The sequence below is a fragment of the Agelaius phoeniceus genome, chromosome Z (assembly GCF_051311805.1).
Source record: "Agelaius phoeniceus isolate bAgePho1 chromosome Z, bAgePho1.hap1, whole genome shotgun sequence".
Classification (NCBI taxonomy): Eukaryota; Metazoa; Chordata; class Aves; order Passeriformes; family Icteridae; genus Agelaius; species Agelaius phoeniceus.
In genome coordinates this window covers 58,089,391-58,117,161 of record NC_135303.1, presented here as the reverse complement: position 1 = coordinate 58,117,161, position 27,771 = coordinate 58,089,391, and the positions used below count along the sequence as shown (strand labels likewise).

General features: G+C 37.3%; 1 protein-coding gene across 3 annotated transcripts in view; it reads right to left on the bottom strand.

The window, feature by feature from the left end:
- Window positions 1–5,210: 5,210 nt before the first annotated feature.
- Window positions 5,211–27,771, bottom strand: part of LOC129132510 (transducin-like enhancer protein 1) — an 80,217-nt gene continuing 57,656 nt past the window's right edge. For all 3 annotated transcript variants that reach the window (XM_054651701.2, XM_054651702.2, XM_077171225.1), the window contains exons 15-20: window positions 20,773–21,022; window positions 18,857–19,104; window positions 16,996–17,143; window positions 16,448–16,598; window positions 15,948–16,024; window positions 5,211–15,768 (exon numbers count right to left, since the gene is read on the bottom strand). In XM_054651701.2, the coding sequence (XP_054507676.1) occupies window positions 15,661–15,768; window positions 15,948–16,024; window positions 16,448–16,598; window positions 16,996–17,143; window positions 18,857–19,104; window positions 20,773–21,022 (982 nt within the window). In that variant the 3' untranslated portion in view covers window positions 5,211–15,660. The remainder of the gene's footprint in view (window positions 15,769–15,947; window positions 16,025–16,447; window positions 16,599–16,995; window positions 17,144–18,856; window positions 19,105–20,772; window positions 21,023–27,771) is intronic.

Below are 27,771 nucleotides of genomic sequence, written 5' to 3'. Positions count from 1 at the left end.
ACATTTGGCAACTAGCAAACACAATCTGTACAGCTCAATGCCATTGTAGAGTACATAGTGTCTAAGTGGACAAGAACACAATGGATTTTAGAAAAGCTGAAGCTACAAAAGCTGAATAAGGAACAGGAAAGATCTCTTAGTATCTCCTCTGGTCCATCATACTGTGTCCTGGATACATGTGCATATCTGAGCTGAGCACCAAGAGGAGTGCTGAGTACTCCCAGCCCATCTCCATTAAGCATGCCCAGAGGAAGATCACCATGAAAAGACTGCTGTCCTTTTGAATCCACAGCTTGCATTAGTATCACTAGCCAAACTCATTCCAGTGTTCCAAGTTAATTTTAATGTTCCTGTGACTGCTCAAGTTATACAAAGATCTTTTGTGACAAATTGAGCACAATAAGAGCTTTCTAGTGCTTTTGCAGTTCACCTGCAAAAGAATAAGTCTTTCTCCATAAAGTCAATGCCGCATAAAAGTGCTGCATTTGAAGTTAAGGTAGAGTCATCTCAGCTGCTTCATGGGAGGGACTGATTTAGAAACAGAAGAGTTTTAACAGTTCTCAAGGATGGAAACCACAATGGCATTTTTAAGATAAAAATTCCTTCTTCATATAACGAAAGGGGAAAAAAACACGACATAATTTTACAGCCCACTCAAGATTGAATCATAACCATGGAGGAGTTAAAAATTACCATTTTTTTCCCCTACTCAAGAGAAAGAATGGTCCACAAATCATTTTTCCCATCAAGCTATTTCTGCCGGACAGGGTAAGGCACATCTCTTTGATCTGCACAGCAAATGGAAAAGAGGCAGCGGTCCTTACTCCCAATAGCATTTTGAAAAAATCCGAAAAAAAAACCCAAGCAAAAAATCCTCCCCAAAAAGCAGAGAAGCCATAATGTGAATATGTAGGCACTGAAACACGTTGTCCAGAAAACATTTGGTATCTCTATTCTCAGAATTAAGCAAAACCCAACTGGACAAGTCTTAAGCATCTCAGCTTTGAAAAGGAGCTGGCAGAAGGTGAGAAGTCTTTAAGATAGACATCAGCATAAGAATTATCTTTCCTCCTTAGTTTTATTCAAGTAATGAATAGATACTAGGGAGCAAGAAAAATATATGGAGATAGGGGCCTACACTAAGTAAATGAAGTTGTTTTATGGGACAAAAACAAGAGAATTGGCTGAAAAATAACTACATTTTAGCGAAGACTGGCATTGATGTATAATATAGGAGACCTACAGTGGCTGTGAAATGTGTCATCCTTCCCTTGGTGGAGCAAGTAGGTCTAGGGAGAAAGGCTTTTTTTCGAGTCAGTTGTTTGGTTTGGCTGTGGTGGTTTTGTTGTGGTTTTTTCCCAACAAATTTCCTGCTGGATGCCTGAATTGTTAGTTATGAGACAACCTCCCTCCACCCACAGCAGGAAATAAACCACATATTGATTGCGCAAAATGACATTCATTGCAAAGCGAGCAGAAATGACAAGAAAGCTCATTCTGCCTGTACAAGCAGATACTACCCACTGTTGCCTCCCAAGTTGCCAACATCCAGCAGACTGAGATTTAAAACCATTTTTAACTAGTTTCATCTAAAGAGGTTAGTCCTAATTTACCCATTCATGCAGAATAGTCCAGCAGCCCAACCCAACACACTCACCACATGTATTCCTCAGAACTGGATATTTTGCTTATGTGCAACTCCAAGGCAAACAAACACCGAGGAGAAAAAAAGAGTAGAAGAGTTACAGATGTTAGAGAGATCCTTCAAATCTCCAATTAGAGACACTGGAAAAAGGAAACACTTCCTTTTAAAAGCTCAAAACTGAAGCAGAAAATAAATCAGTGAAAGTAAGATCAAATTAAAGCTGTTCTTCTAGAAGGGAAAAGTCAGAGAATTGCTCAGAGCTGAAGCTGCTCTTATTGTTTAATTTCTGTTTTCTTTCATTTTGCTTTTGTAATATGAATTTCTTCACAATGGTGTAGCAGCAAACTACCTCCCAAGGAGCTGGACAGACAGTCAAATAGCTGGCAATGTTTTCCTTTTGATTTAATGTCTTGCTCAAGGCATATTTTCAGACTTTGGATGAAAGCATGGGAAATTGCTATTATAAGTCTTTGACCTCTAAAAGCAGTGTAGTGGGGAAGACACTGCTATAGTACATATTGTGAAACGTTTCAAAGCAACATGGCAGAACAGTATTCTGTCAGTACACATGAGCATAACAACTCACATAAATATAAAACCCACTTTCAAGGATTTCTATGGTAGCAGATCTAGAAAAGCTACAATAATTTTGAACAATACCTGTGGTTTTCTGTAGTATTTGCCAGACTTCAAAAAATTAAAGAGTAAAGAATTTTCAGTAAGATTACCAAAGGATTTTTTTTTTATTCTTGGAGGTAAATGGCATACAATGTTCAGCACCTGGTGACATGGGCCTGTATTACATCAAAACAGGAGCTTGTAATGTCATACTATAGTTATGTCATGCTAAAAAAGGCAGAGCCTTCATCTCGGCAAATACCTGATCTGTTTCTCACTGTATATATCCAGGTTTTACAGTCTCCAGCTTGACTGATCAAGAGTTAATAATCAACATACTTGTGCTGGGTGTTTTCAGTCTTTTTTGGATACTGTGCTCCTGAACAGGAAGGTGAAATTCCTTACAAGTAAGATGCTTTCCTGGTAACAGAGAGGACCTCTGATGGTACTTACCTACAGCTTGTTTTAATTAGAACAATTGCAAGCAAGCTGTCTCAACCAAGAATGCTGAAATCTCTGCCAAAAGCACACTATACTTTAACCCGGTTGGTAGCCAGTACCTGGTCGGATAAGACCATTCCTCAGGAACTTATCAAACACACAGACAAACATTTGCTTGATTATTTGCTCTTCCACTGCCTTCTTTCCTGAGGGTACTAAGAAAACCAATAGTGTGTTCCAGCTTTCCCGTACTTGGTTAAATGCAAACATAATAATCCACCTGAATATCTTTAATCAAGTAAAAAGTCTTGGCTTACCTTTTTGATGTTGCATCTTCATTGCTGCTCAAGTGTGCTATTTCTAATGTATCTCCATTTCTTCTGTTAATGGAAGTTTTCCCTGCTGGCAGAAGAACAATTTTCTTTTCCAATCCAGTCCACAGTTACCTTCTTTTCCAGTAAACAAGGCCCAGATAAAGGCCTTTGCCCTGGCTGGAGAAATGCAGCAGAGCCAGGGTGTGCAATTCCTTCCCCTGAGGTGCTTCAAATCTACTGCACAGCAGCTTGCAGCAGGGAGGTGAGGGAGATGAGAAGTTCACAATTAAATTAGTGGACATGCCCCAGGTGGAAGTTGCCATGACCAACCAAAGACGGTGTCACCGCACAAACCCCTTCACTCCTGGGTTTTTTCTTCACTTGTCCCTGGATCATCTAGGACAAGCCCAGACCCCCCAAAATTCTTGATGATGGGACTGTAAATTATTTATTTAGACATTTTGGGGCTTATCCTCATCCAAGAGATTTATGCACAGTCTTTTTATCCCAATTTCCCACTGCTGACAGTCTCCTCCCTTTTTTCTCCCAGCAGCCCTTCTCCCAGAGGTCCTCAACCATTGGTTCCTCTCCAGCGCCGCCCGATTCCTCAGCTTCTTGCCCAGCATTTCAGCCCCAGCCCTATCTCTAACAGCACTGGGGCTGCCTGAGCAAAACTGAGGCCAAAATACAGATTCCACTCTGCATGCACACTGTTGTTTACATTTCTCTGTGACCAACTTTATGAGGGGTCCACCAGAACATGGCACCTCTGCTCCTCCAAACCTTTGCTAGCTCTATCTTGGAGGCCACTGGTATCTCCCAGCTTATGGTCCAGTTGATTCAAAAGGGGGGCTTTGCTCTTCATCTTCATTGCCTCCACCCTATTTCAACTACCCCCACACCATCCCAGCATGAAAAGCCTTTAGAAGGGCTGTAGTTATGCTATATGCTTTCTTAGTGCCTTTTTATAGCAGAAAATTTAATCTTTGACAGAATATAAAATAAAAATGTTGGGAGAGTTCAAAGAAATAAAAGCTTTTTTGCTAAATGGACCAAGCAATTTTGGATTTTTTTTCACAGTGTCAGATTCTTCAGAGAAAATGGTAGGGACTTGGTTTACTTTCAGCTAGAGTATCAGAAAGGTGTGGTGCAGGAGAAAGGATACTATCACAGAGTTCAGGAATATTCAATTTTTTCATAAAAATTAAATACCCAATAAATGCCATTGATAAAGAACTTGAAAAAAAATCTGAATTGTTTCAATGAATAACCATGAATATGATGTCTTGGTACAATGAAAAGTTGAAAAACAAACAGGTAAAAATTTCTGCTGAGGCGAGGAAAAAATGACACTAGCAAAAAAAGAAAAAAAATGTTCACCAGCATACAGCAGTAAATTAGGACCATTTCATGGTTCTGCACTTGGAATATTGGAAATTTGAACAGAGATGGTTAAGAAAAAGCTACATTTCCATGCTGTAGCAAGTGAGAAGCATTATGTAGGAAGGCATAATTTAAAAAGTAAAATCAGACTAATTAAAGAACTTGGATTTTGTTTTTCTGATGTGTTATTGGTTGTAATAATGCATTCTGAAAAACACGGTCTGACAAAAGTTGGACTGATCAGAACTTAGACTGGCAACAAACTCTCTTTGAACTAAGTTTAGTGTGCTGTCTTTTGCTGGAGCTCATCAACTGTTACAGGATAAAGGGTGCTATTTATGGTTTGCACATCTTTTCCAGTCATTAAGTGTTGGCCAAGAACTGGTTTGTCAGGAGCTGGTTTTTCCCCTCTGCCAGTCCTCTTTTATACCAACCAAGTGTCCAGAGCGGCTTTTGGTGCGCTCCAAATTCCTCACAGCCCAGTCTCATTTTGGTTCTTTCCATAGGAAAGTAAGAGCTTGCAGCTTTGAATTTATGGAAAGAAAGCTTCTGCCTTTCATACAGAATGATTAGTTCCCTTTGCTCTGTGTAGAATAGCATGCTTGGCCTCAGAGTATGCATGCAGGTAACAGTGTGCATAGTGCCATCAGCCAGAAGAAATGAAATCCTGAATACTGTATCACCCAATTTATTTTGTCTGCTTGTTACAAGAAAAGGCAAGTTCAGTGATTAGCCAGGGAAGATTTTCTGTGTCCTTGAAATGTTCTTTGCTCATCCAATATATGTATTGAACTATACAAAAAACCCAGTTTGTTACTAAATGGCAAGGTTTATTTTGAGAATGCAATTAATATGTAATACCTTGGAAGATGAACAGCTATTGTAAATACAGAATAAAGGCTCAAGCACCACAGCTCTTCTGTTTCTGTATTTGTGTTTTACAAGAAAAGACACACAGCACTAAACTGCATAACTTCCATAAAAGGTGCTATAACTAATTTAGAAAATCAATGTCTCAACAAATTAGCATTTCAGACTGACATATGTGTGCATTCATGATCATAAGAATTCAAAACAGCAGTCCAGAGAGCCCCATGACATGAAGTTCTCTTGATCCCCTTCAGCTGTGCTTTGAACTATGTGCAATACCTTTTTTACCCTGCTGCCTCTGCCTCAGCTCCATAAGGCAGGCCACTAATTTTCTCTAATCAGCAGTGTGAGTGTTTGTAAGCCCTGCTAGCTCATTTACAACAGTGGACACTAATACAACAGGAAATGAACCCACTGGTTTCACTTAGATCCCTGGGCAGCTGCCAGTTACCAAGAGATCTCGTCTGAATTTGAAAACAGCAATGCTCTTGATTGCAAAATGATTTTTTCCCTGCTGCTGCCACCCTCCTCATATTCGCTTCTGATCAATACACCATTCTGATTCACAACCACATCTTCCTCAGGAGGCTTTGAATCAACTAAGTACAATTGCAAGCTCAAAGAAAATACTGACATTTATTATTATGTTGCAAAAAAACCTAACTGTACATACCCCTTCTCTCAGAATTCACAGAAAAGTTGAGTCTTTTATTGAAAGGCCCTATAAAACTGAGGTAAAGTACAAAATTAGAAAGGTAGCTGTAGTAGAAATGACAGAGGATGAAACTCATTGTATATTACACCATAAAGAACACATGGGAATTGGTTTAAACATAACAGAAGTGAGCTTCCTAGCAGCAAGGAATTTAATGCTAAAATCTGTGATAAGTAATGTGTATTCCATGGCTTTTTACAGTTCACAGTTACAGAACAAATCAGTTCCTTTTCATTGTAACTGCTCCAAAATCAAATGTATATTATGTATATACAAATAGAATTAAATAGCCAAAAAATTGTTCCTAGTCTGACCAAGACCTGAGCAGAGATACCTATTAATATTTTTGCAATTAGCTTCATAAATTACCTTTCAGCTTTGTCACTAAACCTTTGAATTTGATATGTACTAACATAATTTAAATACATAATGTGTTTTTTGCCCATCTGTACAATGAAATTTGTGTATAAGGCTGCAAAATGTCCTCTTCCACCTTCCAATGGGAATGAGAGGCAGCAGAACCTGCTGCTCATACTTAAGCTTCCTGGAACAGGCTGACTACAAGCATAGCTCGGATAATAATTCCTTCCCTCCTTCAACCACACATAATACAGTCTTTATTCAGCAAAGTCGTTTCACGCCATGCCAAAGGTCAGCTTTTGCTGTATTAATAGCTGCTCTGGGAGGATCAGTGTTGTGCTATCCTACATTTTTTCCCAGGTCTGGAGATGCAATTTCCTACAATCTGCAGGCAATTTCCCACCAATTTTCTTGGGGAGCTAATAGGCTGTGACAGGAGATGGAGCTAGCTAGCAGCAGGCGGCTTCACAAAAGACAAATTGCATCTCTGCCACCTAACTGGGCAATCTAGAAAGACAGAGTTTATAGCTTTGTAGTGTTATTGGGCCCCATGCTAACAGTAAATTGTTCAAGCTGCTATCTGAATTTCATATTCTTTTCCTTCCGAGTTGTTACCACCACATATCACTTTGTAGCACTTTTTCCACAAATGACAGTTAGACACAGATCATGTGTGATTACTATTTTAACTGCCTTTTAACTAGACAGGCCTTGCTAAACAATATCCACATCAGAAACAGAGAAATAAACAGGCTCTCTATCAAATAGTGATATTTTGATTATTTTTATATTTGTTAAGGTTCAAAGCAGACACCTATGGAAAGGGATTAATTTTTAAGCTAAATTCAAAGGAAACAGATGGAGCAAACTATGGCAACATTAAAACTGAGCACACCTACAGTGGTAAGAAAGTCCCACTGATATATATATATATATAGTACAAAATGAAAGCAATAAAAAACCCCCAAATATAACTGGCAATTTCTCCCTCTACTCTAGCAGGTTTTGAAACCTAAGAAGTTAACCTGAACAGTCAAATCAGTTCAAAACCATCCATACATTTACCGTCCAGATTTAAATTTAAGTAAGACTAGTAAAGCTCTAAGAATGTATTGTCATATCCACTTTGATAGAAATGAAACAGATTTAAAAGATTGTAATCTTAGGTGCTCACCTCACCTAAGATTACAAGAAAATTTAATAATTAAAGAAACTGATTCAAAGGCACATTGCACTAGCAACTATTGCAAGTGGTATCTGTTACTGTACTTCCCCTTACTGTTATAGCTAACCCAGGGGATAAATACTGTAAACACATTCTATTACAGAACCCTGTATATCTGTATGTTTTCTTCAAAATATAGAAGAATAAATTTCTGAAGGCATGGAGGTTATTAAAAACAATTAACAATAGCAATGGAATTATTATAATTAGCAAAATTTGCAAGGTTAATATTTTTCCCCTTCCCCCCTGCCCAAGAATAAATTAGGTAGAGTAAAAACAATCCGATCTAAATTATTGCTGTCCACTGGGAGACAAAATTAGTACTGAGATGTATAAAATTTTACTATAATTCAACCCTAAGGATTTTTTTTAATTACTTAAGTAATGAAAAAATGTAAAATTACAGTGAACAAAGTGTTGAAATATTCTAACATGCATTTTGAAACTCTCACATTTAAACCACTTGTCATTAATATCCCCATTTCATATTTGTGGTTTTTAATAAGTTACAGCTAGATAAGATACTGAAGAACCAGGAAGAATTATAAATAGAATACCAGGTCAATAACTTGTACTCAACAAAGAAGAGTATCTACATAAACAAATTAAAAAAGCAATGAAAACCATTCAAAATCCAGAAGTATTTCCTTTAACAGATTCACTGATAAAAATACAAGAGTATCAGGACTTGAAAATCTTGAATTTGACAAATGAAAATCAATGATTTATCTATACAAGTCTATAAATTTCTTGAAGTACACATTCAAAAATTCAATTATATCATATATTTGTGAATATTCACTCAACTGCTGTCAGAAATACACATCTCACATATCTAACAATCAGAAAGACAAAAATTAGAAGCATTATGTATGTATAACTCATTAAAACATCTCTAGAGATCTAATGTGTATCCAGGAGGAAACACAAAGGAGCATGGTAGTAAACTGATTTCTGTATGAAAAAGGAAACTTATTCCAGTAAGTAAATTTAATGTGGCCACAAAAGTTGAATCACTCCAAAGTTTTGTTGCATGCATGGCATGCTAAGCAAAAACCAGGCTGACATTAAGAACATTTACATACTTAACAGCAGTGTTTGGCTGATTCATCAACAAATAGAAAATATTTTGAATTTGCAAAACCATTAGATTGTATATTTATTTGAAATCCAATTTTAAAAAAATCATTTCCAACTGCAGAAAAACCCCAATAGCTGATTATGTTTTAAGAATAAAGGGCATCTTCACTGGTTTGCAAAACTTTTTGCTACAGCAAACCACAAAATAAGAGTTATTAGCTTATCATAATTGCAGACAGGTTTTAAAGTAAGGGGGTAATCCACTGTGGATCGCTGAAGGAAGTGTGACAAAGACTGTGAAATGAGCAGATGGATTTTATTTTAAACAAATTAGGCTCACTACCAGGAAAGTAACAAGGATTTCTCAGTTTCCAACTGCTGTGGGTTAACTTTCATTTATGACCCCTTCATTCTGCTTGTTAACTTTTTTAAACTGCCATTAAAATCAGTGCTCAAAGGAAAAACAGCATTTATTGTTTGCAGTTACAGGCTATCATCTCCATTTTCTATGTTAATGACAGAGTATACAAAAGGGATAATGATAACAGAATGTTTGATTGCTTAGTCTCCAGACTATGTGTTATTTCACCTCAAACTCATTTTTGGCAGAAAACAGGGTTTTGAAACAGGGTTTGAGAGATACCTTTGCTGTGAATATAGCAAAGGCAATCCTTGCCAAGCTGTACACAATAGAAATGTTGAGTTCCTTGCAGCATCTCTTCTATAAATCAACATAACCTTAAAAATATGGGCAAAATCACATGTGAAATTATAGGACAGGAAAAATCTCATAAGTCTATGTTTTACCTCAGAAGCCATCACAGAATTTTTTCTATGAAGAGTCAACTATACCAAACCAGGAATTCATAAACAATGAAAGTATGAGTATAGAATAATGTAGCTATCCTATATCTGAGTGCTTGCTTTAGTAAGGGAAATCATTACAGCTGACACTGCCCAATATAATTATGCAGCTATCCACTAAAATATTCAGATTTTCCTGTATACTGTATATCATTAACAGGCAACTAAATTCTTACTAATGCATAGTAGAGCATAGAGCCAGAAAGAACATGGACTGTTGTTCAGCTTCTCAGAGGGAACTGTGAGACCCAGATCCCCAGATCTAAGAAATATAAGGGGGAGGGGGGGCAAACCCCCAAACCCCACAGAAAACCCTGCTCAGATTTAAAAATGATAACTAGCATTTGTCCCCACAACAGACATTTTTTGGTATTCAGTTTTCTGAGCAGCACTTTTAGCCTCAAGGAAATAGAAATCCAGCTCTCCCAAGAATTAATGTACCATAGAAGCAGTAAGTTCTTGCATCTTCAACAACATTCTGCCCTCTGAAGACTATTATTCATTCTTCTGATTTCCCTTCATGTTTTCTTGTTATATTCAATTCATACTTTTTAAAGTAATGTCAGAAGAAAAAAAAAAAATCAATCAACAGAAAATAGTGAAAACCACAAACCAAACAAAAAAAACCCCAAGCCCACCCATGTGCTTATATATGTTCAAAACACACTTTTCACTGATTTAGAAAATGTTTCAGTGAGTGTTTGAGCTCTCCTATAGCTAAGCAGAAATCCTGGGTAAATTTCTCAGAAATGTCAGTAAGATAGACCCATAGGACAGATTTTTCAAGCACCCAGTTCTCACATGTCTGATTTCCCTAGCAAAATCTACCACACAGCACTAAGCACTTAAGTTGCAGTGGGACATTTGGGAGCATGTTGCTGAAAATGGGATTATCAAGTGCTTGGAAGCAGATCTTGAGCTACAGAAATAAAAGGTAATGGTAAATTTTGAGAACTGGCTGTGAGTTAATTCTCTTTCCCTCTTAGGATGAGATGAGTAGCTGTTTATGGACATCAAAGAAATGTCCACTTCCAGTTCAAACACACAACTGAAGGGTCCTTGAATAACTGCAGAAATATTTGAACTTTACAGAGAAACAGATGTCAGTGAACTCTCTGACTGAAATCTCATTCTAGGTGAATTGCGTAGATTGCATGTTAGATTACACCTAAAATTATGTGCTTCTATGTTCTCATTTCCCCTTGTCCTGCAGTGTGACTAGGTGTCCAAGGTGACTAATGGTGTCCTCGTTTGTATCAGCAATAGTGTGGCTAGCAAGACTAGGGCTGGGATTTTCCCTGTCCCTGGAAGGGCTTCACCTCAAATCCCGTGTTCTGTTTTAGGCCACTCACGACAATGACATGGAGGTGTATTCAGAGAAGGGCAAAGAAACTGGTGAAGGCTCTGGAGCACAAGTCTTTTAAGGAGTGGCTTAGGGAGCTGGGATTGTTTAGACTGGAGAAAAGGCTCAGGAGAGACTTCATCACTCTACAGCTCTCTGAAATGAAGTTGTAGCATGTTGGGTGTCACTTGGTCTCTCCTCTCAGCCACAGGACAAGAGGACACAGCTTCAAGCTGAGCCAGGGGAGGTTCAGGTTGGACTTCAGGAAGAATTTTCTCATGGATGAAGTTGTCAAGCATTGGAGCAGGCTGCCCAGGGAGGTGGTAGAGTCATCCATCCCAGAGGTATTCAAGAAATGACTGGATGCAGCACACAATGCTATGGTTTAGTTTACACATTATGTTCAGTCAGAGGTTGGACTAGATCATCTTGGAGGGCTTTTTTAACTGAAGTGGTTCTGTCCATGAATTTCTGTGCCATAACTCACCTGCATTCTGGTGTTTGTCAGGTTTAACTCTGAGTTACTTCACCTTCCCCATTATGTAATGAAGTATGTCTGTCTGGCCAGATAGAATGAATTGGCTGGAGTCTTACATGAACCTACATTCTCAAATTCTTTCTGTGTGCTTGTGGTAAGAGAAAACCAAAATCCTTCAAAGAGACAGCAGAGTTGGAGTCAGTCCACATTATCCAGTGAAGTGATTTAAGGAGTAAACACTTTATCAGTAGTGTGAAGTCAGAAGTCTGTACTCCTCCTTAGCCAAAAAACTTCAAAATCCACCTTTCTTAATTAATAGAATGGTGGAATTTCCCCATCAACTCAAAATTGCACCAATATAATAGAAAATATGAAAGACTATTTTAACTAGACTACATAATCCCATGGGATCCTAAGTGGGCCAGCCATTCCACAAAATTACAAACAAACAAAAAACTTTATCAGGAATTAAACACTAAACAAAAAATCAGTTTGTCAATCTGAGTTAAAGCTACTTGAGTAACTTAGAAGCTTCTGAAATTCTACTTGCATCACCAATGCAAAAATGTGACCCAAAAATTATGGTCAATCATTCATACATAGATTCTACATTGATGTTTACATTAAAAAATTACACTTGTTTTAACAGTCTGTGAAAATGATGTTCATTTAGTGGTCTCTCTTTCCTTTAAAAGAACAAAGGCCTTTGAAATGCCAAATGAGTTAGAAGGAATTAATGTAGATGAAAATTCTCTCTCAAGACACCAGTAGCATGTAGGCTAACATGGGGAACTACCATTGCTTGGATTTATAATCAAAAAGAAAATCTGACACACTGACAAATACATTGTGTGGAATGATATCATGACTTTCTGCGCAATTGATTTATGAAGGGTTATACCAAGTGCACATATACAAAATATACATATTAAAGCTGACAAAGGATTTTGTTCAGTTGAATTGGTATTACCACAAATCCCCTCTTCATCAGTTATTGTTTGCACTGACATCCAAAATGTCTTTTGTAAGGACTCCCTGCTTCTATCCAGAACTGGCATTTGCCAGAGTGCCATTGAGACATCTCTGAATACTGAAGGCCACCCAGCACACAAAGACTGTCCCAAAAGGCGCTAACCAAAGGAATCTTTTAGGACTGTATTTAGGTTGACCCCCCACAAAAAAAAGGAATTACCTATACAATAGTTACTGGTGCACTTCTCTTCCCCACATGGTTTCCCCAGTGCCTTTTCTGTTACTGCTGATCTTGGTTAGACTGTTTCTTCATTCAATGAGCAATTATTTCCACCCACTATTTTACACAGGGCTACAAGAACTTACAGAAGTTTTAAGCTTCACAAGTTTTACATCTTTTAGGTGATTGCGTAGACAGATATGCTAGAAGTTCAGCAAATCTATCTTTTCATTAAAAATTACATCTGCAAGTAGAATATGCTTTACTCTCTGACAAATGAAAAGGCTCACAATTTTATAAACATTAAGTGAAATCTGAAACAACAAATGGAGAGAGCTATTCATCCACAAGTATGGATGATGCATCCAGAAGCTTTCAGATGTATCCACTAATTTTCAGACCCAAGGCTTATGATGGGGGAAAAAAAGGAATTAATTTCTTAATTACAATCAAGAAATACATGTTACAAATATGATTAAATTCATGTACATAAATTTCTTATTCCATAACTGCTCTGACACACTGTACATTCTAGAAGCCAAGAAAACAAGGTATTTTATGATTATCCTGACACTATGATTTTGAACCTCCTGATTGACAAGTGTGATGTTGCCAGCAAGCCCTATGCCACAACATATAGCAGACCAATTACACTTGTGGGGTCTTTTTTAATTGATAGAGATGCATAAGAATACTTGCATTCTTGGCTCCTCTGATGTTGACCTCAGAGAACAGCAAAAGGATACCTATAAAGTAAAAGCTAAGGTGACAGCAGTTTGGCAAAAATCCGAAAGATTCTAATTAAAGCAATTTGCCAGAGCTGCTAAAGTCAATGATCACTGCCAGAACCAGATGTTCAGAGAAATTTCAATATGAAAAGTGTAAAAATCAAGTAATCTTGTAAATACTCTTGTTTTAAAACTTTTCCTTTTAAAATGGCATAGCACTTCCCAGTATTTCAGCGTAGCAAATACAGTTAATTTCTGAAAAGCCTGATGATTCTGCTTTTTGCCCCACCATGTCTGAAAGCAACATGACCAGCATCTAAACTTGTCTGTCATTTTCATACAGATACAAATTAACAACTAAGCAATCAACAAAGAAATATATGGATACATATCGATACAATGCTAATTTTAAATTTCTAGGAGACAGGATTATCCTGAATGGGTAATATTTTACATTCTGGATGGAATGTTAATACATTAAGGCTATTACAGTTTTAGATGCTATAATTTGGTTTCAATAGAATGGTCATGTAGATCAAAAAGAAAACCTGTGTCTCTTCAGACTAGAAACTTAGATAAAATTTGCCCCCAGATGAAAAATTCTTTATCCAATCAACACATCTGTCAGTCAAGCTTGTTTCTTCCTAGCTACATGTCTTTGAAAGAGCAGGGACATAGGCCATTGTCAAATGCTAGCAAAATGAGAAAGCAGCTCTTCTTCTGTCTGCCGGTTTGTGTAATCTAAATTAACTGTTTAAAGATATCCTTCTGTTCATCTGTACTCTCCATTAGCAACAGAAATTATAAACAAATTACAGAATGTAGGAAATATATGGCTCCCACCAGTGCAACAGCAAAGTTTGTTGTCTAGCACACAGTGGTAGAACACATTAGACTGAAAAAATAATAGTTAAATAAAGTGAACACATTCTGTCCTCATCCACTGCTCTTGAGTACACCAAGAAAACTTGAAGATGCATAGCTTTGGTAACTGGCTGCTTATCATGGCTCTTCACAGATGTCGCACAGTGATGCAACAATGGAAAGGACTCACTGATTGCTCAGCATGAATACATAGAGCCTACAGGCCTGCATAACATGGGACACTCAGGAAAATTAATTCTAATTAATTTGTAGAGTGGATTAGTTAAAAATCAAAATATTCCTTTGTCAATATTCGCACAAGAAATTAAGAAGCGATTTTAACTTAGTTTAGGTTAATTCACTTCACTTGCAACCCTGCAAGTATTTAACATCTTTAAGCAATCCCCTGTAAACTCACACTTTTGGTAATTTAGTTAAATTTACCTGAGTATCTAAGTATAGACAAGACTTTAAAAAGGAAATGGTCATTAACTACCACTTCTCTGTAACGCATGAAGGATGCAACTTCTCTAATCACAGACATCCTCATATAACAAATAGAGGCTCTGATGTACTTAGTTGAAATGTAGTCTCACATGAATTCTGTTCAGCTGGGGGGAAAAAAGGACAGGGAAGTCACTCCTCTTCTAGAGAAATGACCAAATGTATTATGATCAGGCACATATTACTGTATCTGCCAAAGAACATATATATGGGACATCAGAATAAACTGCACAGCTTTATGAAATGTTCAATTTTTATATTTACACTATAATTAGTACAAAACTGCCTTTAAGTTTTCTGTAGAACAAGACAATATCTACTGGACTTGATATCCTAGTATGTCAAATCAACTACTTTGAAGTATGATAAAGGAATCTAAGAACAGTTATAAAGAATAAGACACCATTTTCAAACTATACATAGTGTTTGCTCTTGCTTCTAAAAAGGTACTTATATCCCCAAAAGGTTTTTAATTTTAAATAAGCAGGGCAAGCAGGGAGGGGGCAAGGGGGAAGACTGGTTGTTGGTACTAAAGCCTTTACTGTAGTAAACTAAATATATTTACAATTTATACAAATGTTTGACCTTCAACAAAAATACAAAAACATATCACAAGATGCAAAACCAGGAAACAAGTTCATCTGAGACACTGCTGCTCTACCCAGGACAGAATGCAACTTGAACTGCAAGGAACAGAAAGGTATTTATCCCCCATATTCAGGCAATGAGAAAAAATTGCATGAGGTCACACAAAGAAAAAAATAAAAGGCTCCAACGTTCTTCAGTAGACTTGGCTTTTAAAAATTATGTCAAAAACCTAGGCTACATTTGTCCATCTTGCCTCTGTGTTCCATCTGGTCCACGTAGTCAATACTTAGTTGCTGGACGTTGCCTTCTATTTTGAAAAATCGGAGTAGTTTCATGGCAAGGTCTGGAACCTCAACACTTTTGTTCCTTTCAAAAATTCAAAACCTTTCTACTTCTACAAACAATTTTGGCCCAGTTCAACCTCTAAAAGAATATCCCCATCATATTTTTCAGTAGATAACTTCATAGACTGTAGCTTTTTTGTCTCCAGAGCCAGTGACTATGTACTTATCATCCACAGAGATGTCACAGCTAAGCACTGATGAAGATTCTTTGGACTAGAAGAAAAATAGAAATATATTACATGATTAAAAAAAAGTCTGTGTACCCTTATTCCATCATCTCATTTTAGGTAGATCACATATGTGAAGATAACTGAATCCATTCCTGGAACTCTGCATGTTTTTTTGTTTGTTTTTTTTTTTTTTTTTTTAATTAAAAGCAACATCATCCTCACCTGGAAGATACTGGCTCCATATGGAGTTCTCCATGCATTAAGAAGGTTATCTTTCCCAGTACTCACAAACCATTTACCTAGAATATAAACCAGAAGGATTACAGAAACATGAAAGAGACATGTGACAAAATTTTGGGTTTTCAATTCACATCAATGAAATCTGTTAACTAATTGCCCTTATAAAAGCTCTTACTACAAATCGACACAGTACTTTCGGTTACAATCAGTGTGGATGCTCAGCACGTTTGCAGTGTGTTACATACTAGGAAATCCCTAAACTTCACAACAGAAATAGCTTTTTACACATGAATCAATCCTCACAGCAGCCTCTAGACAAACAGATGGCTGTTTGTAGATAAGTGCATTTGAATTCATAGAGCAGAGCTATTTATGCATTACTTAAGAAACTGAGATGTAATAACTAATGACTATGAAATAACTAATCAGCAAAACATGAATTAAGTGCCCTGACCTCCAGTTCTATGTTCAGGGCAACTTACCACAGTAAGCAAACTTGAGTGACAATACACAGCTCTCATGAAGGTGCAGTTGATACTTGTCTGGTTTATTTACATGTAGCACTTCGACATTGCTGCTCTCCATTCCCACAGCTAGCCATTCACCAGTAGGACAATAACCAAGGGAAAATATCTGAAAATTATATCATATTTACACCTTTTAATTATTTTCCTAGGGATAATTTTTTCTGCAGTTAAAATTATGTGGGAAAGGGGGGTGGGGAAGAGAGAGTGAGAGAGATAAGGTTAAATTTACATAGTTCAATATTAAAAGTGCAGTTCAAAATTCAAGTAACTAAATAACCGATTTTTACATATTAACTTAGAAAAATAGGGAAAGAGTAGCGTCAGTCTATCATTTTCTTCTGTAATCTAAGCACATAAAAAAGCTTCAAAATATTGTGTTGAGTGCAGCCAAAAGGAAGCGAGGGAGTAATCTGCTAGTTCTACTGGGCTCAGTCTTACCTTTGATCCTATGGGTTTCCTTCCCACCCCACATATTGCCACAAGCTGTAGGAAAATCCAGTTACCTGTGATGTGAAGTCGTGCTGTTGTAGCTGTCTCCCTTCTCGCAAGTCCCAGGATCTGACAGTGTTATCCAAACCCCCTGTCCAGAGCTTGGTACCATCATTAGAAATGTCAATACAGCTGGCTCCATCTGTGTGGCCCTGGAATTGCCTGATAAAACAAACCAGATTGAATAATGATTTCCTGCCAGAGCTCAAGGTAAACAATGTTGTGGTGTTAGTTTTGGACTCTGTACATGTGTTATCTGTTCTGTGTCTGATGATGAGCAAGAAACAGCCTCTCACTGAGCATTAAATACCAGTATTTAAAAAAACATTTTCCATGTGCTAGAGAAATGATCTGCATCATAGCTAGCTGAATAAAGTAAAATATTTCCTATCAAGTTGTGAAAAAAGAAAACACAACAACAAAACCCCCAAAAAGCCCATACCCACTTGTAAGAATATTAAAGCCCAGTAACTACAGTTAAAAACCATTTAGGATAACTCAGATAAAATTGAAGCAGTCAGACAATTAAACCTCCAATTTCAGAAAACAGCTTCTGTATTTTTCTTTGGCTGCAAGTCAAGAAGATAAATAACAAGCAGATATACTAATAGAAATGGATCCAGATAGAGATTCAGATAGTTAAACACAAGCATTGCTGAGTCACAAAGTTGCATTCTCTGTGGCAGGAGATTAAAAAAATCTAAATGGAGCAGTTTTATAACCTTCTCATTAGCAAATCTCAGCTTTCAGCAACCAGAAGGTCATCTCAACTTTTTCTTAATCCTTTGGCAAAAGCATTCTGAAGCTCCTGCATTTTTCATCAGCAATTAGCTTTAGCAAAGTCCTGTGCCTCAGTGTGAAAGGTGGAGGGCGGGTGGGGAAAAGACAACTAGCTTCGTGAAGGAAGGGTATGAATCACCGAGAGCTGCCACAGAAAGGTCACACGGCATGTTTTGTTTAGTAGCTCTGGTCTCAAAATTCCATGTGCTATCAACCAGCAAGATCAGCGTGCAAGTGGTGGGAACACATACAGCAAACATTTAAAAAGCAAGACATTCACAGATGTGTATAGATGTTGCACAGTGCAACCTTACAGGCACTAAGCATGCACATGATAAAGTGAAAACTTTATGTAACTAAAATTGTATTCATTGACCTAAAGTTTAACAGAAAGTAAAATTTACATGCACATTAACATGACTCTCTGTATGTCATTTTCAGCTAATTATGGATATACAGGAAGTTTAACTGAAACACAGCGGTCTAAGCATATGCTTTAGTTTTTGTGTTCAGAGCTTTCAAGGTATCATGACCTTTCCAAATTACTCACTCTTCTCAAAATATTGTAAGCCATCACTACTTTGATAAGCCTAAACTAAATTTATCTTATAATAAGCCCCTCTGCTTTCCTAAAGAACTGAGAGGATCCACCCTTTCAACCACTTTCGTAAGATTAATTTTACTACTTATCCTTGCTAAATAGGAATTGAAAATACTCTTTTTCTACTTAACATGGCTTAAGACAAAGGAAAAGAGCAAACCTCAAACCTTCCCTAGAAGGCATGCTCAGTCCATACCAGTAACAAACCAGCAAGAACGCTGCTTGTAGAAACCTGCAGACCAATCCCAAATAATAGAGACCTGCAGGAGCTTTTACATTGACTACAGCAGGTTATGGACAAACCCTAAAAGATATCTTCCGAGACTAGGCTGAAACTACCAAAACTAGTTTCTGCCTGACTTGGGTGTAAACCACTCCCCTGAATAAGAGACACTATTTACTTTGCTGTTATAAACTCTATTTAGGGAGATAAATATTTATGTAGCTGTCCAAAGAGTAACTTCTATTAAAATTTTCTGTAAACAACAACTCACCTGACCAATGTCTGGTTATGCAGATCCCACACTGCAATGTTCCCATCACTGCAGCAGGAAAAGCACACCTTGGAGTCGGGGCTGATAGCCAGAGCATAGCAGGCAGGTGCTGAGGATGTCAGCTCTGCTTTTATACGAGGAGTTGGAGCTGCCAGGTCCCATATGGATAATGTGCTGGCTTCCCCGCCAACGATGAGGGTGCATCCATCGGGCAGCAATTTACAGGAGCGGATGTAGTTATCTCTGTTCTGTACAACACAAATCACCTCAGTTATGTGCCTGCCAGTAATGACCACTAATATAATTCTGACTGCATCAAAGTTTCAAGCAGTGTGGTACTTTTTCCATTACCAAAGCACTGAAGAGGAGCCAGCAGATCTTAAAAGGTTGGAAACACCTACTTCTCATCACTAATTAGAAACTGCAGCTGCAGAAATTAAAACTGCAGACTCCTGTTGCCACAGTCTACTCTCTTTCAAACGTGACAAATGGCAAGTTTTCTATCTCATTACGCAAAAATAGAGCCAAAGTAAGCTTGCTTTTCTGCAAATGTACTCCATCAGTGAAGGTACCAACAATAGAAATATTAAAGCAAATGACCTTTCATTTGGCATTTAACAGCCCTATATGAAAATGTCATTCTAGTCTCATGTGCTTCAGGTTTTTGAATTTTTCTTTCAAATACTATTTTTCATTCACAGTATTAAAGTTGAAAGATTAAGGATTCCTGTATTGGTCCTGTATTTATGTTGGTCCTTTGTTGTTCAACATTATTCTTATTGTACATATTGATCTCTCCTTCATGTTATTGTTGATGTTATTGTTGATTTGAGAGGTACTGTGGGGGAGTTAGTGACAGAACACCTTTCTACCTTTCCTTATTACAGCCTTGCTTGACTGGCAACAGTTTTTTTACAAAATTGATGATAAAGATCTGTAACTCAAGACAGAAAAAAACACTGCAAGAATTAGTTAACAGAATTCCTACTACGATATATTGTTTTAATTTGCAGCAAAGGAGCAGGAAGTAGGGAAGTGAAAATGTTGACTTAATCAGTCATTACTGCTTCCCGACTTAAATGAAGGCTCTTCATCCAGACAGATATACATGCCACAGAACAGAATACCTATTCAACTTCACTATTACTACTCAGCAATTACAAAATGATAGCAGTAAAGAAAGGATAAAAGGTAAAAAGCCCCACCACATTTAATTAGATCTACACTGAAGCTAGAATTTTCATTCACAATACATATTGCTGTGCTTGACAACATTGTCTTCTCAGTTAACACTGCACAGACCTCTATGCTGCTTCTAGTGAGAAGCATCTCTTATTGAGCCATTACTTTTTTTAAGTTACCTTTTCAGCTACCTATACTATTGCACCCAGTCCCTTTTGTACCCTGCACATGTGAAAATAACCACTCTATATATATAACTAGTGGATCATGAACAAAAATCATAGCAAAACTTTAAGTGACCTTTGGTACTGTGTCACATTATTCCAGTATGTGGCTGCTGTCATCTTACAGAAATGAGGTTTTCGCTCCTTGCATGCGTGAAAGACCTAGGAAGGTTCTCTGCAGCCCTGCATAAGACAAGCTATATTCCTTTTAAACTCACGCACAAAAGTCATCAGTATAACTAGAAAGGGAAAAAATACTGTGTTTTATTCAAAACATGACATACACATTCTATTCAGAAATCTGATCTAATCTTTTATTTGACCCTTAGTGATAATTATCACTAAATAAACCAGCACTATTCTCCATAACACTGTTATGTATTGAAAAAAAAAAAGGACACCAGGAAACAGATCTGCTATTTCCTTCTAATATGAACAAAATCCTAACAAGGACTTTTTTTGAGTCTCTGAGGAGCAGCTACCCTTGTGCATACATTCCTGTTCACCTACCAGGCAGTCCAGCTGAGAGACAGGGCTCTTGTTGCCAGGCTGACTGATGTCCCAAACCTTGACACACCCCTTCCCACCCGTGTACACGTGTCTCGTGGGGTTGCTGATGGTAACTGCACACACAACTTCCCCGTGGTTCAGGGTGTTGATCTGACGGGCATGGCGAGGGATTCCTGGACCGATGAGGGCATCAGGAGGGAAAGGAACTGGCTGCATCTGACCGTCTGCAGTAACGTGAAAGGAGTAGGCTCTTTTGGGGAAGGGAAAGAGAGAAGACAAAACAATTTTAAAAATCAGCCATTACAGAACTACAATGCAAGAAAAACACAGTATTTTTAATTTTAGTTCTTTGCCAATCATCTCGCAAAAATCAGAGCTACAGTGCCAAGTAATACAGGCAGGTGAAACCTTAGATGGAGACAAAGATTCACAATAGAAATTTTCAGCTTGACTCAGCTGAAATATTTGTGTAACGGGAAAGCAGGGTAAATTCCACCCTTAACTCTACAGACCAAGGTCATGGTTGCTATCCCTCAGCCCCTGGTTTCTAGCTAGCAGTTGCAAGTCTCATCACCACAAATACTACAGCAGCAGGCAGTAGTACCAGGCAGTACTCATCCTTCCATGAGGCTTGCACCTGTTGCCTTGTGGTACCACAAGACAAAGTTTTGCTTGATTCCTGCACCTCATTTGTAACATCACCACTGCCTGTGCTTATATACCCCTCTTTCCAGCTGGTAAGTAGTGCTTTAGAAAATAGAAACACCGAAAATAGAAACACAGAGTGGTTGCACACAGATTTCATCAGAAAGCTGGTATCATCTTCTCATAATTATGTTTTCTTAAATACGTACATTGAAAAACCTGAAAGGCTCAGTTTTCCAGATACTTTTGGCACTTCAGAAATACCTTTTATTTGTAGTCATTACATGATTTCCAGTTTGTGGAAACTGAGGGTTGAGGACGTGACATTCTAGCACTGAATAAAAACACTCCTCACGGAAAGTACATGAAATTATTTTTTCATGGTCACTGAAACATAAATCAGCTCTGCTCAAGGGCAAGGACACAAATCCCAAGTAATAAAGGTTTCAGGTGCGGGGGGGTTTTCTTTGTTTGCTTATTTTAACTACTAATGAAAATGCTACTGTAAAAGTCTGGCTTTTGCTATACTAGTGAGTTCCTTTTCTGTTACTTTTGTTGTAAGTGCATCCATAGTGCATGCTTTTGATGCTGTTGTTACATCAACAACATCCTTCAAGAGGCCAAAGTGGATAAAAAACACTGAGAGATGAGTACTCTTTTTTTGGTTTTTCCACTAATAAGATGCCATCTCCCTACTGAAACATTTATTTTTCTAATATATTCTTTTGTTTAGAACTTCCTTTTATTTTCCAAATCTTCTTTCTTCCTTGGAAATCTTCAATCACTGTAATTCAACTATTAATACTCCATCCATCTTCCAAGAACCCAACAATAGATATTTCTATTAAATATTCTCTCTTGAATAATAAGCTAGTATTTTCAAGGTATTTTATTACATGTTCCCAAGTATCACATAGTTTGAAATGAAGGATCAAGGAAGAGGCCTGGTTCTGGAACAGACATCACAAAGCAACTGAATCTGCTCTGCTCCTGGGCATAAGATATTCCTTTGAAAAACCATGAGGAGAGATGAAAGAACTCCATAGCTCTTTCATACAGAAACTAAGACTGGAAACAGTCAATCTATGCAATATCCCAGTCTTTTCTTAAGTGAAGGGCAAAAAATGGTTAACAGTAAATGCTCTTTAACAGAAGAGAAATGAATAGTACATATGTATGCAATTCCTGTACTCATTCATGTTTCATGGTTGGGCATATAAGCAGAAAGCTTACTCAGAGAGTACACAGAAATAGAGAACGGGCAAGTGCAAAAGATGACATCTTTTTTGGCACAGAAATGACAGGAATGGGAAATGTAAGGTAAGACAGGAAGTACAATGTTCACTCCCTTACATGTACACAAAGCGTACAGTATATAAAATGCATTTTGTCCCATAGGGACCTTTTTGTCTTTTTCTATGAAGAATTACAGTAATTATAAAGGCTTAACTGGAGACCCATTCCTTTCTGCAAAGAAGAAGAGAGACAAGATTGCAGGTAGGTCCTACAATAGGTCCTACAAATCCCTCCTTTGAATCCCAAAGTAGGTATTCACTAAACAGATCAGACACGGGACAGGAGAGAAAGCAGAACAGGAGTGGCAACAAGGCTGCTTGAGGCTGAACTGTGCAGGTTCATCTACAGAATCCAACAAAAGAGTCACAGCATTAAAACACTGAAAAGCTTTACCCCATCCTGGGCTCCAGATCAAAGTCAGTTGCAGAGTATTTGTTAGCAGTAAGAGTACACAGAACCATATAACTTTGAAGTTTCAGCCCACCGTTGCTTTTATCATGGACTGAAGCAAAACAATAAAGCACGTATTAGGCAATTTTTTCCAGCATGTCCAAGATTAATAATCTACTTGTCCATGACTTTTTTTTTAATTTGAAGGTCACAGCTTAAATGTTCTGTTCAATTCAAAATACCTAAATAATTAGTGTTTTGAAACGCTTAGGTGCACACACAGAGCTCCTCAGTTCTTGCTGAGATGGTGTGTGAGGAAGACAATAGAAACATTTTTCAAGTACTTCCTGTTTACTGTAGAACTGTAGTGATTCTTATGCTTTGAAACATCAGAGGCCTACCTACTGTATTTTTTAATCATGTAGAATTTTACCACTATGTCTATGTTTAAAGAGGGGCTATACTAATCATAGAAGCAGTCCTTCTTTTTTAGCATTTGCTTAGTTTGATGGCCTAACAACCAGAACATTTCTTACAAGCCAAGACAGCTTTTTCTACTGTGCAACTTATCTGCAAGCCACTGTAGAAAGAAATGGCTACACTTTGCCAAATCCCTCTGCCAAGACAAGCACAAAAAACAGTAAATGTTCCTGTTTGCTTTGAAATATGTCGCATGTAATGCTGACATCACCACTGCCAGCATACTTATGGTATGGTAGTCTTGTGACTCATCTCTGCTAGGTATTATGGTATAACTTTTGTTACACAATACCTTTTAACCTTGAAAAGGCTTGCATGGTTTGCCAGACTGACACTCCAGACACTCCTGGACAAGGAAAAGTGTCTGTCTCCAGAAGAATACAGGACCGGAGACAGCAGGAGTGCAAATGATTATTTGCAGCTCGAACACTGCAGTCTTTGGCTTCCTCTTCATCATGAAAGAGATCCTGCTACTTCTGGGGAGACTGTACTTACAGGTCCACACCTACTGAAGATTCAATTTTTAGTGCGCGAGACATATTCATAGGCCTCAATTCCCAAGATTACAAGAATTTTCATTATCTAACCTCATAGGAGTCAGCAACTAGCAAAATCTGGCAAATTCTTGAGTTCCCTAAATCTCAGGACTTAACAGGCATGACTCAACCACCCATTTTTCTTTTAGAACTGACCATGTAAGCCAGAAACTGCTGTTTAGTCTCAAGACTAGCACAGTTTTCTGTCTCACCCAGAGCATTCTGTCTGTATGAAAGATGGCTATCCTATCATTTATTCCATGATTATCCCTCTTTGGTCAAAGGAGAGTCCTTCCTTGTGTTGGGCTAACAACAAAAAAAGAAAATTATCTTCTAAAAATGCACTTAAAATATGCAATATAAAAATAAACTAAGTACATATCAACTAATACATATTAACAGAATATTACGACAAGAACAATTATAGGACAAACATCTGTGCCTTTTGCTTCGAAGAGTTCTGAGAAATAGTATACTTATATTATTCCTGAATAATGGAAATAGTCTTCTGAATTACTGCATCCAGGGACTTCTCTCACGTGTGGCAAAGCAGTACTGAGAACCCTCAGAATTCCTATGCACAGCAACATGGTTAAGTGATACTAATACAAACCAGTTTCTCAGCTTAACTTTCAAATTTCCAAATAAGTATACAGCAAGTAAGTATCATCTGACATACTGAGGTAGTCAGTATGTCAGATGATACTTACTTGCTGTATACTTGAGTAGTAGTGAATAATTAATTCACTACCCAAGAATATAGGAAATTTACTAAACCACCTGCCGGCTACTCTAAGTATTCAGATTGATGTACAAATGCACACAATTCCTGCCTACTAAAGTAAGGTCTTAAAAAAAAAAACCCTCAAAAACTTCCACTTCATCCGTTCAATTCAAGCAGACTTCTTTTACTAGCAGAACAGTACCCCCCACAGCAAAACACAAAAACAAAAAGTTCCTTCCATTCACAACTGCATTTTGCTTTCAGCTTTTCTTTGTACTCCAGCTAATTTTTAATTGTAGTTATTACAAAAAAACATGAATATCTGAGTGTGTTGTTTCATCATATAGAACAAAATGCCAAGAAACAAGGATAGACATGTTTGTACAGAAATGACTGAATTTTCATCTTCAAACATGTCACCAAATGATTCTATTTAGAGATAAATGGCAGGGATGCACACAGCCCTTAATCTCCTATAATACAGTAAAATTAGCCGTCCTTTACAATATCTGTCATGGTACATTCACTGTAAAAGTATGAAGATCTGAAGAACAGAAGAGAACTGAAATCATGCAATTCCAAAAGAGTATAGTATACCTCTCCACAAACACAGTGAAAAGTCAACTTATAAGTAGAAGGAGGAAGACTTAACATTTACGATGTAAAGTTTTCCTTTCCTACTAAAATTAGAAACATATATTTTCAGCTGCTTTCACTGCCCGGGAAAACATGCTGAGAAATACATTTGTTCTCAATACTAACATTAATTCAGAATTTTATACACCAAGGAACCAGTACTGTGGACATAAATCTGACCATGAATCTTGAAACTCTGTATTTAGTCCAAAATCCAGCTATTAGAAGGCATGGTTCACATAGACCAGAAATCCATAAGAATGTTATTTCAGCAGCTATAGAATACTAAAAGCCTAGTATTTGTTAGAAAGACTATGCAAAGGAAAAAAAAAAAAATTAGAACAACGCACCAAAAACTTACAGTCCAGGGCAAATTTAAAAGCATCAAAACAAAAGCACTCAGGACTCAGACACCACACGTTCATGTCCAAGTGGGTTTTTAACAGGCTACACATTTTTCTAACAAGAAGGTCATTAACAGACCTCAGAATATACAAGGCTTAAAAAACCTGGGTGCTATCAGAAGTGATTGTCCTTTAGAAAGAAGGGAGCATAATTTTCTCTTGGGTGAAAAAACAGTATAATCATAACCATTGATAAAAAATGTGCAGCCTAAAGCATACACATGAGTGGGGATTCAATAGTTCAATTCAAAAATTCTCTGTAGCACTTGCAACAAGACTCACTATAACTTCATATCTAATAAAACAAATCCAATGTGTCAGCATATTGGCAATCAAGAAAAAGGCTGACTTTGAAAATAAACAAAGCATACTCCACCAGTTTGCATGATTATATCTGCTCTCTACAGAAACTACAGGAGAAAAACCTGAAGTAGGTGAGATACTTGCAAATGCTGCAGGTAGCAGACAGCATCTAGGCAATCAAGACTAGAACATGAGATTGTTTTATAGCTGTCAATGGAAAGACAATTCCACAAGTTTATAGAAATTTTAGACTTGCTTCACTAAGATAAGCAAAGAAGTAATTTTAGAAGAAATGTACAAGTAACATGACCACAAAAACCCCCAAACATTGCAGAACAGATTAAATGAAGTGGTGACTAGGGAGTATGTATCGAAGTAGGCAATATATGAAGCAGTGTGAATAAAGTGGTAAAAACATTTAAAAAACCCAAGCAACCCCCACAGTTTCCCCCCACTCCTGATTAATTCAGCTAAATTACCAGGATACAAAGTAGAGCAGTATACATAGTGTTTTGAAATGGAAGTGCAATGTTCACTCCCTTACATGTACACAAAGCACACAGTATATCAAATGTATTTTGTCCCATGGGAACCTTTTTGTCTTTTTCTATGAAGAATTACAGTAATGATAAAGGCTTAACTAGAAACATTGCAGAACATATTAAATGAAGTGGTGACTAGGGAGTATGTATCAAAGTAGGCAATATATGAAGCAGTGTGAATAAAGTGGTAAAAACATTAATGTTTTTAACATGCTGTCCTTGAACAGTGTAACAAGTAGAACTCAGCCACAGAAAACTTCTGTGAACAAAATTTCTGAACAAAAATAGGTTTCACTAGATTACAATATAAAATATTGCTAAGCAATGAAATATGTTATTGAAAGCTTATTAACACACTTGTTTAGAAGAAAAACATAGAGCCACTCAATTATGTGATTTTCAAAAGCATTTAAGTATGCCAAATTGTATGACAGTCAGCAAGACTATGTCTGAGTTTTAAATACAAAGCCTGATCCTTACTGCATTAAATTTAAATACACCACATTTGATACACAACACCAACTCATTGAGCCCTCACTTCACTAATCTTGTCAACACACCACCAACTCTAAGTACAACCAAGATTTAACAGGTTTCTCACACTGTCAAAAGATAGCTAAGCCTGTTCCCAGAAGCATGGTGGATAAGCACAAAAACACATTCAGGATGGCTTTCCAAACTAAGTCTGCTGCTTCCCTATTGTTATAGGAAAAAATCAGAAGAAAACATACTTTTGTTTTGGCCTGTTATCTGGTATTCTGTCAAGGATGTTTGCAAGACTGACATTAGAAGGTATCACTAGTCCAAAATCAAAGCAAACAGAAATGCGTGAGTATATAATTTTCACCACAGCCTGTCTGACAACTTAGCATCCTAAAAGTAATAGTTTCTAAATGTTTCCTGAAACTGCAAAAGGAAAAATTAAATATAGATTGGTAAATAGACATTATGAAACATGAACATCCTGCACAGAAAGTCCAATGTGTTAAATAAGTTTCAAAATTATGTAAGTAGCTAGGTAGAGAAAAACTACTCTAATTGCA